Source organism: Schistocerca serialis, chromosome 4 (assembly GCF_023864345.2).
Source record: "Schistocerca serialis cubense isolate TAMUIC-IGC-003099 chromosome 4, iqSchSeri2.2, whole genome shotgun sequence".
NCBI lineage: Eukaryota > Metazoa > Arthropoda > Insecta > Orthoptera > Acrididae > Schistocerca > Schistocerca serialis.
Window position 1 is genome coordinate 466,246,272 of NC_064641.1, and position 21,223 is coordinate 466,267,494.

A 21,223-nucleotide genomic window follows, 5' to 3' on the forward strand; every position below is an offset into this window, starting at 1 on the left:
CCTATTCGGGACGCATGTCGCTGCCTGAATCCCCGAATCATCTCTGGCTCGCCCTTCGCACCTCTCAACCGCTCTTCCCTCGTACTGTTCTTTGTTTTGAACGGTATTTTGTATCGACAAGTGCGCACGTTAAGTTTCTGGTTGCGTTTAAAAGATTTTATTATAATCCTAGCGTAATTATTGTGAGGCGTTTCATCATGAATGAGCCTTCGTGTACGAGGAAGACAAACCAATCAAAAGCTGTGGAGAGAAAAATTTCTGGAGGGAATTTTCAGAGTAAAAACAAAAAGTCTTCTCATTATAATGTGTTACCAGTAGACGAATAAGCGGATTTGGTTAAACAAGTAGAAGACGCGGAAAAGTTGGAAAAAGGAATATCATTACATAAAAGAAGACTGAAACTATATACTGTTTTGATAATTGGTCATGTGAAAAACCTCATAGCCGAGACATCAAAAAATACGCCAATACCACAAAGGAAATGATATGCTACTGTTTATCAATGTGTGATGTTTGTCAGCAAAAGAAGACAAAAAAGAAAACTGGGTTAGTTTCAAAACCAATTCTCCATTCGGAAATGAATAGCAGTTGTCAAGTCGATTTGATTGATTTCCAAACACTACCAGACGGGAATTTAAAATTCATTCTAGTTTACCAAGACCATCCCACAGAATTTGTTCTCCTTACTGCGTTATCATCAAAGTTGGCTGAAGAAGTGGCTTATCATTTGAATGACATATTCCTAACTGTAGGGGCACCGTGCGTTCTTCAATCTGAGAATGGCAGAGAATTTGCCAAAAATGTTATAACTGAACTCGCAAAGCTTTTGTCAGAACTGAAAATTGTGCATAGAAACCCTAAGCACAGCCAAAGTCAGGGTTCTGTTGAAAGTGCCAACCAGGACATTGAAAATATGATAAGCGATTTAGAAAAGATTGCTGTATGGTGTGGCAGGTGGCAGTTGACGCTAAATAACGAAAAGTGTGAAGTGATCCACATGAGTTCCAAAAGAAATCCGTTGGAATTCGATTACTCGATAAATAGTACAATTCTCATGGCTGTCAATTCAACTAAGTACCTGGGTGTTAAAATTACGAACAACTTCAGTTGGAAAGACCACGTAGATAATATTGTGGGGAAGGCGAGCCAAAGGTTGCGTTTCATTGGCAGGACACAGAAGATGCAATAAGTCCACTAAAGAGACAGCTTACACTACACTCGTTCGTCCTCTGTTAGAATATTGCTGCGCGGTGTGGGATCCTTACCAGGTGGGACTGACGGAGGACATCGAAAGGGTGCAAAAAAGGGCAGCTCGTTTTGTATTATCACGTAATAGGGGAGAGAGTGTGGCAGATATGATACGCGAGTTGGGATGGAAGTCATTAAAGCAAAGACGTTTTTCGTCGCGGCGAGATCTATTTACGAAATTTCAGTCACCAACTTTCTCTTCCAAATGCGAAAATATTTTGTTGAGCTCAACCTACATAGGTAGGAATGATCATCAAAATAAAATAAGAGAAATCAGAGCTCCAACAGATAGGTTTAGGTGTTCGTTTTTCCCGCGCGCTGTTCGGGAGTGGAATGGTAGAGAGATAGTATGATTGTGGTTCGATGAACCCTCTGCCAAGCACTTAAATGTGAATTGCAGAGTAGTCATGTAGATGTAGACGTAGATGTAGTTCTTGGTTAAAGGACAAGAATTCGACGAAGTGGTCGGAAGGATTAAGGTAAGCCCAATTCATGAAAAATCGAGCTTACCACTCTGACATAAAACAATCACCTTAAAAAGCATTATTTTGAATCGAACCTAGAGTAGGACTTTCCACTTCCTCGTTGCCTCAAGAAATCATAAATGATATTCAGGATGAAGATGACCTAAAGAAGGCAATCGAGGATGACAGCAATACTGAACAGTACGAAGACAGTGAAGATGATAACTTTGTGAAAATTGACACAAACGACATTCAAAATGGTAGAAAAATTGCGACAGAAAATTTAAAATACAAGCTAAAAGAATGAAAGCTTCCTGTGACAAATCCCATCCACTAGCTGACACTGGAGGCAACGTAACCATACCCATTCCAGATGTAGATAAAGTCAGAGGTGACATTCGAAACATAATTGGAGTAATACTTCGAAAGACTGATGAGAGGCTCTACAAAGCTAGCACCAAACATGGCGTACTTCAAAGACATTATTGCAGGTACAATTTTATAAAAATATTCCATAATTTTTGTAATAAAATATTAAAAGAATATTTGTTTTAACTTCTTTTTATTTTTTTAGAAATGATTTCGACGTCTGCATTCAGAAGTTTTTAGATGTGGGAGCTTTAACTAGTATACTGAAATATCTTCAAGGACTGCAGGCAGAAAACATTCTGTTGGATCAGGGTAAGGCTTTGTGAAATGCAGTTGCAAAAATAAGTAAATAAGCAAATTGCCGATATGGGGATTTCTGTGGATGTATGTATGTAAGTTGATCTAGTGATAGATGTGAAATTACTGATTAGTTAATAAATAACTTTAATGAATCATATTGACTATTTTATTTCTATTCCTTTATTCAGTTTGCTTTGTAAAGCTTACAGAAGGTACATACTAGGTGAAATTAGTTCAGACTAGGATGTACCAGTTTATCCTAAAACATGTAAATTCTAACTAGGATAAACCGATTCGGCCTAGGGTGAATTGTTTTATCCTATCGGTAGTAGGATGAACGAGTTTGACCTAGGCGAAACTAGTTTATCATAAAATCAGGTTTGGCTGGTAACATCTATAATGTATTCCTATGATTAGGGACATGAATGTACACAAATGATTGGAATTACAAACTGTACATGAATTTTTACCATATGTATTCAGTATGGCATAAAGCCTCCACACCCTGCAATCAGAGCCTTGAGACGTCTTGGCATGAAATCAAAGAGCTCCTGAAGCATCAGGAATGGTTGCAGAAGAAGCAAAAAGAACAAGTTGCCGACTGCGATATTCCAGACATTTTCTATGGGGGAAAATACAGGGCGGGCACTAGTGATATCACCAGTTTTTCGGAGACGACCTGCAAATTCCTCGCCACGTGTGGCTGAGCGTAGTCCTACTGAAATATAGCATGTGGAGTTGCGTGCCTGAGTGGCAGTGCCTTCGTTTCTAAATCGTCCCTGATTCAGTGGTTGCCACTCAGTTTACCTTCAATATGTACGACACATTGTGTGCTGTAGCCAATGGCACTCCAAACCATTACACTTGGCTTTTGACCGCTATGCCATCTAACAATGCAGTCTGCCTTACTGTGCTCAAACATAGTACCATCTAATACTTACATGGCCATCATTTTGGGACACACTGATGTGATACTCGTCCGAAAACATTAAGTTTAACCACTGAGCTTGCCAGTGACGGCATTCACAGTTCCATTGTAGTCTCAGCTGTTGTTGGTTTCTTGTCAGTGGAAGCCAACACAATGGTATGTATGCCACCATTCCATCACTCAGTAGATGGTGTCGAATCATCGACGCAGACATGTCCATACCCTCTGTATTGCTTCAACGTCGATCCAACTCTGGGAATGATGCTATTCTGTCAGTTATGGTCATGTGGTCAAGGTGGTGGTCATCCAGTGCTGTGGCACTCTGTGTGGTCCAGTACTTGCACATCGCTATGTACAGCCCTCTTCTCTCCATTAGTCCCACAGACGCGTTTAAGTCATAGCAGAGTGCCCAGAATGAACTACACTGGCAAGGTACAGCAAACTCACTTGCCAAAGACCCATCATTCTGCCTCACACGAACTCATTCACAAGCTGATATTGCATCTTTTGGTGTCGACGAGGTATTGGCTCTGAGCATTATGGGAATTAACATCTGAGGTCATCAGTCCCCTAGAACTTCAGAATTACTTAAACCTAACTAACCTAAGGATATCACACACATCCATCCCCGAAACAGGATTCAAATCTGCGACCGTAGCGGTCGCGCGGTTCCAGACTGAAGGGCCTAGAACCGCTCGGCCACAACGGCTGGCTCGACGAGGTATACTCATATTTGCTTGCTCATTTCCTTTAGTTCGATGAGTCTGAACCTAATAATCGTGGTGTAACACTGATTCTTCCATTCACACAAAAGAGTGAATATTTCTGAAATCTTACACATTTATTATGGCCCCACTGTTTTCTACATCCTCCCAAGCCCAAGTTAGAGTGATTCAGATCATTTCATCTGTGAACTTAAATTTTTACAAACATTAATACATACAGCCAAAAGTCATCATTTACTGGTAGTGTTTTAACAGCTCCTTCTTCACCAACATTCGTTACTCAACATCAGATGAATGAATGGTGATCAAGTAAACTCGAGTCAGAGAACAAAAAACACCGACAAATGTCTGCACTCGAGAAGAAATCAACAAAAGCCCATTAGATATCTTGGAAAGACTGATGATGTCACTGAATATCCACCACTGCAGTCATCCACCTTTTATAACAAAGCTTCCATTTGTGCGCAATACAGCATACAATCTATAGCTTAAATGTTAGTTATGGGGTACGTGTTTCTATGGGTGTGGCATTAGAACACAGATAAGACCAGTAGTAGTTTCTGATAAGAAAGTAATATTAGGAGATTATGAGTGAGATCGTTTGTGTGGTAATTCAGTGCAAAGTAATACCACGTTTAACAGTGGTATTCGATCACCTACAGTGTTACTGGACAAGCACACGACATACTGCGGTGAAGGCACATGACACCACAGCTGCCACCTGATGTACGTAATTCTGACCACATATATGTAAGAACCTAATGAATGGAAGCTATGCTATGCAACTTTTAGCTATTGAGCATACTGGCTGTCGTCTATATCCATATACGTATGGGTCCTACGGAAACGTTTGATGGATTCGATACACAGCATTTCGGAGCATTTAACAAGAAGAAAGGTCTTGCTAAACAATATGAAAATTCATTCATAAATTATCGTCTATGTTTTTCGTGGTGAAAGACGTCTGATTTTAATCATATTTTGTTTTAAATCGTGTTTCACACTATGATACAGTCTGTGATTCAGCTGCTCGACTCTTCTTTGCATGTCCTTCCTATAGAATAGTGACTTCTTTGGCGCATACTGTAATTTCATTTTCATTAACCTACCTGCTTATTTGGTCTATTTCTAGGTGTACTGGATTTTCAAACAATATTAAAACGAATTTTCAGCAGCAGCAGCTGCTAGGTACTTCTAGAGGAATCCATCCCATGATCTGATATGTTATTTGACAGGGCCAAATATCTCACGAAATGAGCGTCAAACGAAAAAACTACAAAGAACGAAATTTGTCTGACTTGAAGGGGGAAACCAGATGGCGCTATGGTTAGCCCTCTAGATGGCGCTGCTGCAGGTCAAACGGATATCAACTGCGCTCTTTTAAATAGGAACCCAAATTTTTTATTACGTTTTCGTGTAGTACGCAAAGCAATATGAATGTTTTAGTTGGACCACTTTTTTCGCTTTGTGATAGATGGCTCACAATTTCAGACAAACAGTTGGTAACAGATAGGTTTTTTAAATTAAAATACAGAACGTAGGTACGTTTGAACATTTTATTTCGGTTGTTCCAATGTGATACATGTACTTTTGTGAACTTATCATTTCTGATAACGTATCCTGTTACAGCGTGATTACCAGTAAATACCACATTAATGCAATAAATGCTCAAAATGATGTCCGTCATGTTGTCAGGCGTTGTCGGTGGATCACGATGGCAAATATCCTTCAACTTTCCCCACAGAAAGAAATCTGGGGGCGTCAGATCCGGTGAACGTGCGGGCCATGGTATGGTGCTTCGACGACCAATCCACCTGTCATGAGCTATGCTACTCAATGCCGCTTCAACCGCACGCGAGCTATGTGCCGGACATCCATCATGTTGGAAGGACATCACCATTCTGTCACGCAGTGAAACATCTTGTAGTAACATCGGTAGAACATTACGTAGGAAATCAGCAAACATTGCACCATTTAGATTGCCATCGACAAAATGGGGCCCAATTATCCTTCTTCCCATAATGCCTCACTATACATTATCCCGCCAAGGTCGCTGATGTTCCACTTGTCGCAACCACCGTGGATTTTCCGTTGCCCAATAGCGCATATTATGCCGGGTTACGTTACAGTTGATGGTGAATGGCGCTTCGTCGCTAAATAGAACGCGTGCAGATTGGTCCCACTAAAACATTCATATTTCTTTACGTACTACACGAATATGTAATAAAAAATGGGGGTTCCTATCTAAAAAACGCAGTTGATATCCGTTTGACCCATGGCAGCGCCATTTAGCGGGCCAACCATAGCATCATCTGGTTTCTCCCTTCAAGCTATACAAGTTTCGTTCTTTGTAGTTTTCTCGTTTGACGATTATTCCGTGACATATTTGGCCCAATCACTATCAATAGAACACCCTATATATATATATATATATATATATATATATATATATATATATATATATACATATAAGACCTTGCTGCAGTAGTAACAGCTATTCGCGTCAAATCACTGAAGTTAAGCGCTGTCAGGCTTGGGTAGCACTTGGATAGGTCAGCGTCTGGGTCTGCCAAGTGCCTATTGGCAAGTGGGTTGCACTCAGCCCTTGTGACGCCAATCGAGGAGCTACTTAATTGAGAAGTAACTACACCGGTCACAAAAACTGACAATGGTCGGGAGAGCGGTGTGCTGATCACATGCCGTTCTGTATCCGCATCGCGTGGGGCGCAGGGGATGCGGATGACACGGTGACCGGTCTGTTGCGGTCTTCAGTCCAAAGACTGATTTGATGCAGCTCTCCATGCTAATCTATTCTGTGCAAGTCTCTTCAATAACTACTGCAACTTACATCTTTCTGAATCTGTTTACAGTTTTTACTCCCCGCAATAACCTTTAGTACTAAACTGGTGATTCATAGATGTCTCAGAATATGTGCTATCAATTGAACCCTTGTTCTTTCAGATTGTGTCACAGATTTGGATTTCTCCTCAACTCTTTTCAGTACCACATCATTAGCTACGTGATCTACCAGTCTAATCTTCAGCATTCTTCTGTAGCACTACATTTAGAAAGCTTCTGTTCTCTTCTTATCTAAACTGTCTATCGTCCATGTTTCACTTCCATACATGGCTGCAAATACTTTCAGAAAAGTATTGAATTTGCCAACGTCTGGATTTTCTTAGCTCTGGTATAAGGTACTTACAACTACACAAAAACTATGATGACCACAACTGACACTTGCAACGTACTGAGGACATTACACAGTGCCGTTAGTGGTCATACACAATAAGGCGACAAAATCGTGGGACAGCGATATGCACATATACAGATGGCGGTATCATCGTATACACGAGGGATAAAAGGGTAGTTCATTCACTGAGCTGTCATTTGTACTCAGGTTATTGATGCGTAAACGTTTATGATGTGATATGGCCGCAAGACGGGAATTAATAGACATTGAAAATGGAGAGTAGTTGGAGCTAGATGCTTGGGATACTCCATTTCTTAAATCATTAGGGAATTCAATATTCTGACATTCACAGTGCGAAGAGTGTGCCGCGAATCCGATTTCAGACATTATCTCTCACCATGGAGAACGCTGAGGCCGATGGAATTCACTGAACGACCGAGAGTAACGGCATTTGCATAGAGTTGTCAGTGACAACAGACAAGCAAAACTGCGTTAAATAACCACAGAAATCAACATGGGACGTAAGAAAAACATATCCTTTAGGACTGTACGCGAAATTTGGCGTTAATGGGCTATGGCAGCAGACGACCGAAGCGAGTGCCGTTGATAACAGCACAATATCGCCTGCAGCGACTCTCCCTGATCTTATGACCATATCGGGTGGTCCCCAGACGACTGGAAAACCATGACCTGGCCAAATGAGTCCTGATTTCAGTTGATAAAAGCAGATGGTAGGGTTCAAGTGTGGCCATAAACGCAAGTTGTCAACAAGGCACTGTGCAAGCTGGAGGATTCTCCGTAATGGTGTTGGCTATGTTTACAAGGACTGGACTGGGTCCTCTGGTCCAGCGGTATCGACCATTGTCTGGAAATGGTTATGTTCTGCCACTTGCTCCTAAACAAAGATGGAATTTTTATGGCTACAATACACCATATCACCATACCACAGTTCATCGTGATTAGTTTGGAGGACGTCCTGGACAGTTAGATTTGGCCATCCAAACCGCCCTACAGGAATCCCATCAAACATATACGAGACGTAATAAAGAGGCAATTTCACGCACAAAATCCAACACTGGAAATACTTTCGCAGCTATGGACGGCTATAGAGGCAACACGGCTCAATATTTCTGTAGAGAACTTCCATCTTCTTGTTGAGTCTGTGCCACATCGAGTTGCACTATGCCAGGAAAAGGAACTCGGATGCAGTATTAGGAGGTATCCCATGACTTTTGTCTTCTCAGTATGTGTCAGTGTATCCTGCAGGCTTGGCGAGCAGCTTCATTTATGTTCAAGTGTTCATTTTTTGCAGTATTTCCATACTTCTGTCCAACCCCTGTATACAGGGTGATTCAAAAATGCATGTAAATATTTTAAGGGTGTATTTGTGAGGTAAATATAAGACAAAAATGATCTATAAATGTTTTTCCATAAACGTTTAATTCCAGAGTTATCGTTAAATACGAAAGTCATGTCCGTATCAAAACGACGGCAGTGCAAGCAGCAGGATGCCATATTCTGGTACGTAATTCACATACGTATCTCCCAACAGTTGATTCGAAACTGCATGAATAGTGTTTGTTTTTGTTTGCACGTGATGTTTACTCCTACTGTACGGAAGATGGCGCTGATGTTGTTGGTAACGGAAAAGTACGTCCTGTCGTTCATTCATCGTCGGAAGGCTAAAGGTTTCGTGCACATGATGTACTCAAACAGTGAGTATGCTGATATGCACCTTGTGTATGGTGCAGCAGATGGAAATGCACTTGCAGCAAGACGAAGGTACAGTGAGCTGTTTCCAGGAAGACGGTTACCAAGTCATCAGACGTTTGTATCTGTGGACAGACGTATGCGGGAGTATGGCATTCGTCCTGGGCCACATTCAGGTAGACCACTTGAGCATGCAGTGAACGTCGAGGAACATGTTTTGGACCTGGTAGACCAAGATCCATCTATCAGTACGAGACAAATTAGTGCAGCTGTACGACTTCCACAATCTACTGTATGGCGGCTGCTTCGGAGACAACATTTGCATCCATTACACCTGCAAAAAGTGCACGAATTGACACCTGAAGACTATCCTCGCCGTCAGCAATTCTGCCAGTGGTTACAAGAGCGTCATTTGAATGATCCAATGTTCATTCGGCGGATATTATTCACAGATGAGGCCATGTTTACTCGTGCGGGTGTAATCAATTCGCATAATATGCACCAGTGGGCTGTCGAGAATCCTGGCGCGAGAATTGTGCGTGGATATCAACATCAATTCTTCATAAACATTTGGTGTGGTATTGTGGGGAATTACTTACTCGGACCTCATGTTCTGCCTCCAAGGCTGAATGGGCACGCGTACTGCGAATTTTTGGAGGGAGAATTGCCTGGATTGTTACAGGATGTCCCTCTTGCAACACGAGCCACCATGTGGTTTATGCACGATGGTGCTCCCGCCCATTACAGCCGCAACGTAAGGGCGTACCTCAATTCTGCGTATCCACATCGATGGATAGGTCGCGGAGGACCAATTGCTTGGCCAGCCAGATCACCTGACCTGAACCCTTTAGACTTTTATTTATGGGGCCGACTAAAGACATTGGTGTATTCTTCTGCAGTACCGAACAGAGAAGTGCTACAACAAAGAATTGAAGGTGGTTGTGAAATTATTCGTGGAGAGTTGAACGGACTGTGTAATGTGCAGAGATCATTGATGCGACGAGCACGGGTCTGTCTGCAAGTTCAGGGACAGCATTTTGAACATGCATTGCATTAAGATTTGTGCAAATACAGTACAGTACAGTACAGTCTGTAAAATGCTTCAATTTTCCTTAGTTATTGTGCATTGCTGTAGTTCAATCAACAGGACCTAAATTAATACAGTGTTCGCGAGGAATTGTTTCAGTTTGTTACGTCACGTTTATTTATCAGTTTGCGTTGTTAGTCCAAATGCACTGTAATTAAACTGTGAACTCTGGGAATTAAATACCTTACGTTGTATTGAATGTATTATCCTGTTTTGTTCATAACTCTGTAATAAGCCAAGTATGGAAAAAATTGTATAGAACATTTTTGTCTTATATTTACCTCACAAATACACCCTTGAAATATTTACATGCATTTTTGAATCACCCTGTATATACATGGGACCTCCTCCCATACCCCTCTATCGATTTCAACAAAATTTGGCACAGAAACAGCAAATTCACGATTATCAGAAATGTTGGGTTTATAACCTCCTAGCTCCAACAGGAGCGGAGATACGGTCAAAAACGTGTTCTTCAGCCTCTACAATATAAACTGCCCTGCATGACAGGTATGTTGTACGGGTATAGTATCGGCATGCTTTATCGACCTGCTTTTTAGGGCAGCTTCCACATCTACATCACATCTACATTTACATCTGTATCTATATGACTATTCTGCATTTCACAAATAAATGCCTGGCAGAGAATTGATCAAAACATATTCAAGCTATTTCTCTACCGTTGCACTATCAACAGCACACAGGAAAAATGATCACTTCAATCTTTTCGTATAAGCTCTGGTTTCTTTTATTTTATTACAGTGATCATTTCTCCTATGCAAGCAGGCACCATCAAAATATTTCCACATTCGTAGGAGAAAGTTGGTGATTGAAATTATGTGAAACAGCTTCCTTCCAGAGTGAAAAATGCCTTCGTTTTAATGACTACCAAGCCAAAACTTGTATCATGTCCATGATATTCTCACCGGTATTTCGTGATAATACTAAACAAGCTGCTCTTGTATGAACTTTTTTGATGTGTTCCATCAATCTTACTTTATGTGGATCCCACACCGTGAAAGAGGACGGACAAGCATTGTGTAGGCAGCTTCGTTGATAGTTCTGCTGCATCTTCTCAGTGTGCTGGCATAAATCACAGCCTTTGGTTTGTTTTCCTCACAGCATTATCTATGATATCGTTCCTACCTAAGTTATTCGCAATTGTAACCTCCAAGTATTTAATTGAATTCACAGTCATTAGATTCGTGTGATTTTTCGTGTAACCGTTTTTACTATTCATGTGGATTACTTCATACTTTTCATTATTTGGATTCAATTGCCACTTCTCGCACCATAATGATAACTTGTCTAAATCATTTTGCAGTTGATTTTGAACATCTGATGAGTTCATGAGGCGGTAAATTACAGTGTCGTCTGAAAAACATCTAAGAGGGCTGCTAAGATTGTCTCCTAAATCGCTTATGTAGATAAGGAATAGCAGATTTCCTAAAACACCTCGTTGAGGAACGCCAAATATCACTTCTGTTTGACCCGACGACTTCCCATCACGTGGTATGAACAGCAACCTATCTGACTGGAAATCGTGGATCCAGTCGCACAATTGAGATGATACTCCGTAAGCATGCGAGGAATGGTGTCGCAAGCATTCTGGAAATCTAAAAATATTGAATCAATCTGAGATCCCCTGTCATATCACTCATTACTTAGTGTCAATAAAGAGCTAGTTGTGTTTCACAGTAAAGACATTTTTTTGAATCTATGCTGACTTTCTGTCAAAAAATCGTAGCTTTTGAGGTAAGTCAAATTGTTCGAACAAAGAATATGTTCCAAAGTGCTACTGCAAATCGATATGCATATGTAATACAGCAGATTACCTCTGTTACCTTTTCTGAGTATTGGTGTGACCTGTGCAACTTTTCAGCTTTTAGGTACAGATCTTTCGTCGAGCAATCACTATTATATAATTGATAAGCATGGATCTATCGTGTCAACCCACTGTGAAAGGAATCTAATTGGTGTACAGTCTGAACCGGTGGACTTGTTTCTTGCTTTTACTATGTCATTTAGGTTACTCCGCTGTGTCTTTCCACTCGTATACTTCACATAAACCAGAATCTCTTCGGATTTTCTACTACATTTCGAGACAGAGTGGCTTGTTGAAAGTACTAAAAGCTTCTCATATTGTAATTCACGCTAAATTACGAACTTAAGCAAAACATCTGACATCTTACAGATTTTGCGTTCTTCGAAATATGACGTTCCTTCAGAGGCAAGAAACGGTATTCCAGCTCCAGATATGGACACGCCCTGTACGACAGGCTTGTTGTATTAGAGCAATATTGGTCTGCCTTATCTACCTGCTTTGAAGAGCAATCTACACGTTAGGCACAAAACTTTGAAACCCCTGACATACTGTGTCCTGCAGAATGGATGTTTTATATGTCGATGGGCAAAGCTGGCAGATGGTTGAGATGGATGGAAGAGGTGATGGACAGAGAGATAGATCAGGAGGGAGAGAAGGGATAGATGGGGCAGACAGAAAGAGAGACAGGAAGAGAGGGGGAAGAAAGGGTGGATAGAGAGATAGATGGGAACATGAGGAGATGAATAGGGAGAAGGAGGAGGAGGAGGACACAGGGAGAGGGTGCAGGATGACTAGATGGACAAAAAGTGGGGGAAGAGAAGGTGGACAGAGAGCTTGGGACGAAAAGATGATCTGAGAAGGGGCAAGGAGGAGATGCGCAAAGACAGAGGCAAGGGAGAGGTGGGCAGAGAGGGGGACAAGGAGAAGACATGCAGAGGGGGGGAGGTATGGAGAAGACAGAGAGAGTGGATGAGGAAATTGATAGGAGGAGGTGGGGACAGAGAGGGAAAGGCAGGCAAGCGCAGGTGGACTAAGAGAGGAGAAGGAGGATACTGAGAGGCAGAGTGAGGAGGATCAAAGAGAGATCAGAGATCAGGTGGACAGAGTGAGGGAGGGGAGGAAGGTGGAGGAAGAAGGTGGACAGGGAGAGGAGAAGGAGATGGGAAAAGAGATGGTGGAGGATGAGATAGTCAGATAGTGGGGCAAAGAGGAGACTGACAGAGAAGGTGTAAGGAGGAGATAGACAGAGAGAAATGGGGAGCATATGGACAAAGGGAGCAGAGGAAATGGACAGGAGAGATGAGAGAGAAGGTGATACATCGGCAGTGGAGACAGGAGGTGACAGGTGGGGAGAGAGAGAGCTGTGGGAGATGGAAAGAGAGATGGGTGTTGGAGGAGATGGACAGAGAGGGGGAAAGGAGGCGATTGACAGGGAGAGAGGAAGGAGGAATAGGTGGTTTGAGAGGGGAGAAGGAGATGGACAGATAGAGGGTGGAGGAACAGATGGGCAGACAGGGGTGAGGAGGGGACAGACAGAGAGGGAGGAAGAGGAAATGTGTGCAGTACATGTGTGAAATGCTTAAGCAAAGCTGTGGGGAGATGTATGTATCTGAGATATCCTCCCAAAACCCTGGACCTCCTCTTCCTCCTCTCTCTGTCCATCTCCTCCTCTCCCACACACAATCGACTTGTAGTGAACTTGCGTGCTTATGGAATAGCGCCTCAGTTATGTGACTGGATTTGAGATTTCCTGTCAGAGAGATCACAATTCGTAGTAACTGATGGAAAGTTGTAGAGTAAAACAGAAGTGATTTCTGGCATACCCCAAGGTAGTATTGTAGGCCCTTTGCTGTTCCTTATCTATATAAACGAACTGGGAGACAATCTGAGCAGCCGTCTTAGGTTGTCTGCAGATGTCGCTGTCGTTTATCGACAAGTACAATCACCAGAAGCTCAAAACAAATCGCAAAACGATTTATGGTGCGAAAATTGGCATTTGAACCTAAATAACGAGAAGTGTGAGGTCATTCACATGAGTGGTAAAAGAAACTCAGTTACATGATAGTAAATTCAACTAAATACCTAGGAATTAGAATTACAAACAACTTAAATTGGAAAGAACACATGTAAAATGTTGTGGGGAAGGCTAACCAAAGACTGCGTTTTATTGGTAGGACACTTAGAAAGTGTAACAGATCTACTAAAGATACTGCCTACACTACACATGTCCGTCATCTTTTAGAATATTGCTGCACAGTGTGGGATCCTCACCAGATAGGATTGACGGAGTAGATCGAAAAAGTTCATGGAAGAGCAGCACGTTATCTATTATCGCGAAATAGGGGAGAGAGTGTCACTGAATTAGTACAGGATTTGGGATGGACAAATTTAAAACAAAGGTGTTTTTCGTTGCGGCAGAATCTTATGACGAAATTTCAATCACCAACTTTCTCCTCCACATGCGAAAATATTTTGTTGATGCTTACCTACATAGGGAGAAACGATCACCATGATAAAATAAGGGAAATCAGAGCTCGCATAGATAAATATAGGAGATCGTTTTATCTGTGCGCTGTATGTCATTGGAATAATACAGAACTGTGAAGGCGGTTCAAGGAACCCTCTGCCACACACTTAAATATGATCTGCATAGTATCCATTTAAATGTAGATGTAGAATCTGCAAACTTCATGAGCACAATGGGGTTCATATACTTATAGCTCCCGTGGGACTAGAGAAAGGGGAAAACAGTGTTTTTTCAGAGTCTGTCATATAGGCAGCCCTACACAACAGGCGTTGTATGTAGGAGTTACATTGGTTTGCCTTATCGGCCTGACAGAAAGATTTGGGCAAGAAATATTTTTCCAGCTCCCAACATGCATGCTGCCCTGTACAATGGGGGTGTTGTTTTGGAATAGTATTGGCCTGTCTTACTGACCTGGTTTGCAATGCAGCCTACACATTAGGTGCAAAAAACGCTTATGAAGCCCATGACATACAGGCTGCCCTACACAACAGGCAATTTGTGGGTGTGCAGTCAGTCTGCATCATCGAGCTATTTTTTTGCTGAGGCTGCATGTGCGGATAAAAGAGGGTATGGACAGAGATAGAGCAGGAGTATATGGATATAGAGAAGGGTGGCAGGAGGGGATGGACAGAGAGTTGGGAAAGGAGGGATGTATAGGGAGAGAGGGGGAAGAAGAGGAGGAACAGAGAGGGGGAGCTGGATAGGGAGACAGGAAGGACAGGGAGGAGGAGATGAATAGAGACATGGGGTCAGAAGACACAGATAGGGAGAGTGGAAGGAGGAAATTGATAGGAAGAGGGGGCAGGAAGAGATGGATAGGTTGATGGTGATAGGGAGAGATGGATAGAGAGATGGGGACAGAGGGACTGGACGAGAGAAAGGCAGGAAACTGAAATGGGCATAGAGAGAGAGAAGGAGATGAACAGTGGGACATGGAGGAAGATATGGTTAGAAAAAGGTGGCAGAGGAGGTGGAGAGACAGAGAGAGTTGGAAGAAGGAGATGGACAGAAAGAGGTTGGAGGATGAAAGGGACAGAAAGATGGGGATGAAGGAGGTGGACACAGAGCGGTCAGAGGAGGTGATGTGTGCAATATATGCGTATGTATTCAATGCGAATGGGCGTGATTCTGCAGGGAGAAGGCTTGTATATGTCTGAATGTGTGTGTGTGTGTGTGTGTGTGTGTGTGTGTGTGTGTGTGTGTGTGTGTAACGTGATGTGATTCATAACTCGTACAATCGTGGAATACTCTGTAGTATCAGGTAGATATACTTCCTATCTTAGGAAAGCCATTGGCTTAACTTACTTATGCATTTCAATGAACAACCATGCACTGCGTTGTCACACTTTTGCGATGGATGCACTGTCCCAGGAATGAATGGAAATAGCTCTGATCACCCAGTTCAGACAAATATTTTTGGAGTTTTGTCATGTTTGTAAGGCAAATGCCATAATTGGAGATATCCTTCCAAATATTCCCAAATGCGATCTGTTCCGCTATCAATGAATCTAGTATTTGGCAAAACCTAAGTGTGACTAGAATGGCCAGCCTCTTTTAACAACCCACGCTGCTCTGTTCTTTGGGACAGAGAATGAAACATATTTTTAAAATTTGCTGTATATTTCCGTATATGTCATAAGGACTGTTGGTAAAGATACTCAGTTTAATAAGTTTCATTCACCTATTTTAATTATGTTTATTTGGGGTCTAAATGCTGACTTTAAAACCATTTCTGTAACTATATTGCAAATTTTCCTTCGAGGTTTATCTATGCACGTGGAAATGCGCAGGTATCGTGCACAGGGACCTGAAGCTGGAGAATATCCTGCTGACAACGAACCCGGACGACCCGGAGGACAAACTCTACATCAAGGTGACCGACTTCGGGCAGAGCGTCGTCCGCAGCGGAGTCGCCTACGACCAGATGCTGCACGAGCGCTGCGGCACCATGGCCTATATGGGCAAGTACACACCCCCCCCCCCCCTGGCTCACTCTACACTGTACAGACTATCAGAACAAATACCGCTTACAGATGGCGAAGCAACTCATGTGGATGCAGACGCTTAAGAACACATGATGTCTTCCTACTTACGTAATTAGTTTTATCGAATGGGACTCATCAAACTAACTGCTCTTATCAAAAATAGATAGTGGCATAAGACTGCCAAGAACCAAAAACAGAAGACTATATTTACCATTTCAATTCCAATTGCAATTAATACCATCCTGTGCTGTTGCAGAGGATCTTTCAGCTTTTGTGTTAATATGTCAAAATCTTTTTCGACATACTAACCCAAAAGTTGAAAGATCCTCTGTCACAGCTCAGGAATGGTTTTAATTGCAATTTACAGGACGACAACACTGTTTAACGAAAGGAACCTGAAATGTGTAGTCTGAAAACAAACATGATATGTTTCTCGAAGTTCAGTTGACGATCACTGACGCTTTCTTTATAAACAAAATCATATCTTCCATAACCGTCAACGCATAAAATTTAATGCAGCTGTAATTTCCATTAACAGAGATCCCCAAGCTGTATATGACTGAACCACAAAAATAGGATTTATGACGACCTCTGTTAAATTACAGCCGCTCATCGTATCTCATTTGTTCATATTTACGTAAACCAATTACTCACACCATTTTCAATAATACTGAAATGTTCTTCTGGCCAGCAACTGTGGCCGAGCGGTTCTAGGCACCTCAGTCCGGAACCGCGCTGCCACTACGGTCGCAGGTTCTAATCCTGCCTCGGGCATGGGTGTGTGTGATATCTTTAGGTTAGGTAGGTTTAAGTAATTCTAAGTTCTAGGGGACTGATGACCTCAGATATCAAGTCCCATAGTGCTTAGAGCCATTTGAACCATTTTTGTTCTTCTGTTTCCTAGCTATGTATCTTGGTATAACACTGGATGAGAGCTAAAACTAGAATGTAAGTGTTGCACCTATGTTCACGAGGGTGGACGTGTCATTTGATGCTCTGGCTTCAGCTGATCTGAAGGAAGAAGCGATTATTGGATGCAATGTTTTGCATTATCAGCTCGTCAGCAAATACAACGCCAAATATCTGCCATAGCGTGTAGCGTTGTTACATCAGAAACACAGACAAAACTTCTGATTCTAGCATCCCAAACATATTGTCTGGAAGTAATCGCTGTTGGGGTAAGAACCACGTACCTGTAAGAGGGGTGCGGGTGGGATTGAAAAAGCAGTGTAGCTCACGACGCGTAGATACCCATAATTTCCTCATGAAGTATATGAGAATGAGAGCACTTAGAGACTTGCAACTAACTTTACACATCATTTCAAACCTTTCAGAAACTTTTTCTCGATCTAAGCTTATCGCTTACTGTATATTTGCTGTTCACGCAGTAAAACTGCCGCATGAAGCATGACGTTTTAGTTTATTGCTTCTTTAATACTAACTGCATTCGCGGCACATTTCGCAGTCATTATTCACGTATCCCATTGAATGCACTAGAAACATTGCACCATTTTACAGCACTTGATTCAGGAGATAAGACGCCATAAACAATGAGATGCGTGAAAAACTACTGCATCATTCAGGACGTTTAAATTTATTAGTTCGTTCCTACTAACTCTATTCGTAACACTTTTCGCAGACAGCATCCGCTGCTGAATGTATCTACAAAAACATATTTCGTTGTACAACACACAGTTCAGGAAATTTGAAATTTGTGGTAAGGTCTTGTGGGATCAAACTGCTAAGGTCATCGGTCCCTAAGCTTACGCACTACTTAATGTAACTTAGACTAACGTGCGCTAAGGAGTACAAACACACCCATGCCCAAGGGAGGACTCCAACCTCCGACGCGGGGGGGGGGGGGGGGAGCCGCCCAAACCGAGACAAGACGCCCTAGACAAGACGCCCTAGTCCGTGCGGTGTAGCCGCGCGGCACATAGTTCAGGAAATAGAACGTAATACGCCTAAAAAACTGCCGCATCAAGTATGATGTTTTAAGTTATTATTTCTTTACTACTAACTCTATTCGCAACACACTTCGTTGTCAGTAGCCACATATAACACTGGATGCACATGTATTATATCATTGTACAGCACATAGTTCAGGAGATATGACGTCATAAACATTGAGCTGCGTAAAAATGAAACTGCAGGGCGAAGTTTACTAGACATACAGGTGAAATATGAATACATGTACGTGTGAAATATCTTAAATATACGTTAAAAACATGTGACGTGCGTTTGCGGCCAAACTCACGGGTAAAAATCACGTCCAAAACCCCTGGAACGAATTCAGTCAAATTTGGTACGCTATTAGTTACAATCTGGAAAGAAAGGTTGTAGGGCTCAGAACCAATCTCTACTGCAGTGAGTGTGATAACGTGGAGAGAGAAGGGGGGAGGAGGAAATGGAGAGATAGCGTGGAGGAAGGAGGAGATAGGCACTGATAGGCGGAGGAAGAGATGGACACAGATTGGAAGGGGGCAATGAGCAGAGAGAGGGCAGAGGAGGCGATGGAGGGACAGAGAGAGGGACAGGATGAGGTGGACAGAGAGAGGGACCTGGAGGAGGTGGACAGAGAGAGGGGATGCAGGAGATGGGCGGAGAGGAGGTGAAGTGGGAGAAAATGGAAATGAGCGTATGGCATCGTGGACTGGGAGGCCTCTATTCGGGGAAGTTAGGCCGCCAAGTGCAAGTCTTATTTCATTCAACGTCACATTGGGCGACTTGGGCCTGGGAATGGGGATGAGATGATGATGATGAGGAGGACAACACAATACCCAGTCCCCGAGCTGAGGAAATCTCCAACCCGGTCGGGAATCGAATCCGGGCCCGCTTGCATGGGAGGAGAGCACGTTACCACCTTGCTAAGCAGGCGGACGGTGAAGTAGGAGATGGACAGAGACAGGGGGAAGAAGAATAAGGACTAATAGTAGACTAGAATAAACACATACCCGGGCAATGCCAGGTACACATCTAGCAGATTACGCACATGAACTTAGTTTCAGAGCTACCTCACAGCTTTTTCCCGAAATGTTTTTAGTTGTCTCTTTAATTCTTACTTACTCTAAACATTTTCACTTACACAAAGTCTTAATGAAGTTTTAACTGTCTGTCCCTTCTTCCTCTTTCTTATTGTCTATGTTTACTTTTAACTTCGAGTTTCCTTCTCATTATAACTTTTAGGTTTACATCACAGTTACTATAACGATATGAACTGAATTATTAGAATACAAATCGATTATGTGCTCTAAGAGGATTGCTAGCGATGTGGTATGTTTTTGCACAAACTCTATTTTCTTTGCCCAGTTACATACACCCAAGAGGTCTTGGCTAACAGTGCTTGCGGTTGCATGAGACTGTTGTAGCTATCAGCTGGTTCATATTACACCGCCTGACAAAAAAATGAAGCACCAAGAAGACATGATCTGATGTCGGAGGAACTTCGTACAAGTACGACGATTATGTTAACGACCAGAGTTGCAATATACTCTGTGACAGGTAGAATGGCCACCAGAGTGCATCAGTGTTGTTCGTCATTAGTGTCGTTTCCAGGTCTTGTATAGTATATAACAGTTGTGAATAGCGTCAGATTTTGAGTGATTACTGTGAAGGACACAGAGAAGCCGTGTACTCGGGTGAGATAGCGTTATTAGCACCACACAGAGCTAAAAAAGGGCCTCACTGTGAGTCTCCATTATATCGACAAGTGCAATCGTACAATATCCACATTTGTTGGCCATTCATATGTGAAGTGGCCCAATGTTGGTCTGCGTGGGAACGTGGGGCAGACATTGTATTGTATTGTATTGTATGTTAACCAGGGACCTAGAAACGACGGAGAGGCTCCGTCCCCACCGCAGCCGCAGTGGTCCACAACCCCACTTCGACTACCGCAGTCCACTTCACCCCTCTGCCGCCCCACACCGAACCCAGGGTTATTGCACGGTTCGGCCCCTGGTGGACTCCCCAGGGATCGTCTCACAACAGACGAATGTAACTCCTATGTTTGGATGGTAGAGTAATAGTGGAGTACGCGTACGTGGAGAACTTGTTTGCGCAGCAGTCGCCGACATATTGTAACTGAGGCGGAATAAGGGGAACCAGCCCGCATTCGCCGAGGCAGATGGAAAACCGCCTAAAAACCACCCACAGACTGGCCGGCTCACTGGGCCTCGAGACAAGTCCGCGGGGCGGATTCATGCCAGGGACCAGGCGCTCCTTTGCGCCTGGAAAGACGTGCGTTAGGCCGCGCGGCCAACCGCGCGGGCTTGGGGCAGACATACTAATCGTCCTCTATCCCATCAAACACGTTTCACAAATACAAGTTCATCGTAAACTCTTCACATTTGCCCCTGCCACCCAGAAACAAGTAATACGCTCCCTTCAGCATTCTGTGTCATCCCACACTACCAATCGAATACTAGTAGTAGCCAGAGAAGGGAACTACCATCCCATGCGTTACCTGCGGTTAACACCACAACACCAACATCTCTGTTTGGAGTGGTTTCATCACCAGGAAACATGAATGGTGTCACTTGCAGTCTGAGATGAATCCCGATTCTGCGTTATACTGGATGATCATAGCAGCTAGCGTGGCGGCGACCTGGGAAAAAATTATTCTCCCAACGTTTTGAGAGGTGCAACTGTGTTGTTGCTCCTGGTGTCATCGTGCGGGGAGTCGTCGGGCATTACTTCAGGTACAGCCTGACAGTGGTTATGGAGACAGCATTACGTCATGGACATCCTGCATCCTCATGTGTTACATCTCTTGTGGCTGTATCGTAGTGCCTGTTTTCAACAGCACAATGCTCGTCCACATATGTCATTCGTGTCCATAAACTGCCTTGTGATGCTGGAGTATA

General features: G+C 42.9%; 1 protein-coding gene across 1 annotated transcript in view; it reads left to right on the forward strand.

The window, feature by feature from the left end:
• Nucleotides 1–21,223, forward strand: part of LOC126474540 (serine/threonine-protein kinase 33-like) — a 61,519-nt gene that overhangs the window by 13,933 nt on the left and 26,363 nt on the right. The window contains exon 3 of the mRNA XM_050102013.1: nucleotides 16,164–16,334. Coding sequence (XP_049957970.1) covers nucleotides 16,164–16,334 — 171 coding nt within the window. The remainder of the gene's footprint in view (nucleotides 1–16,163; nucleotides 16,335–21,223) is intronic.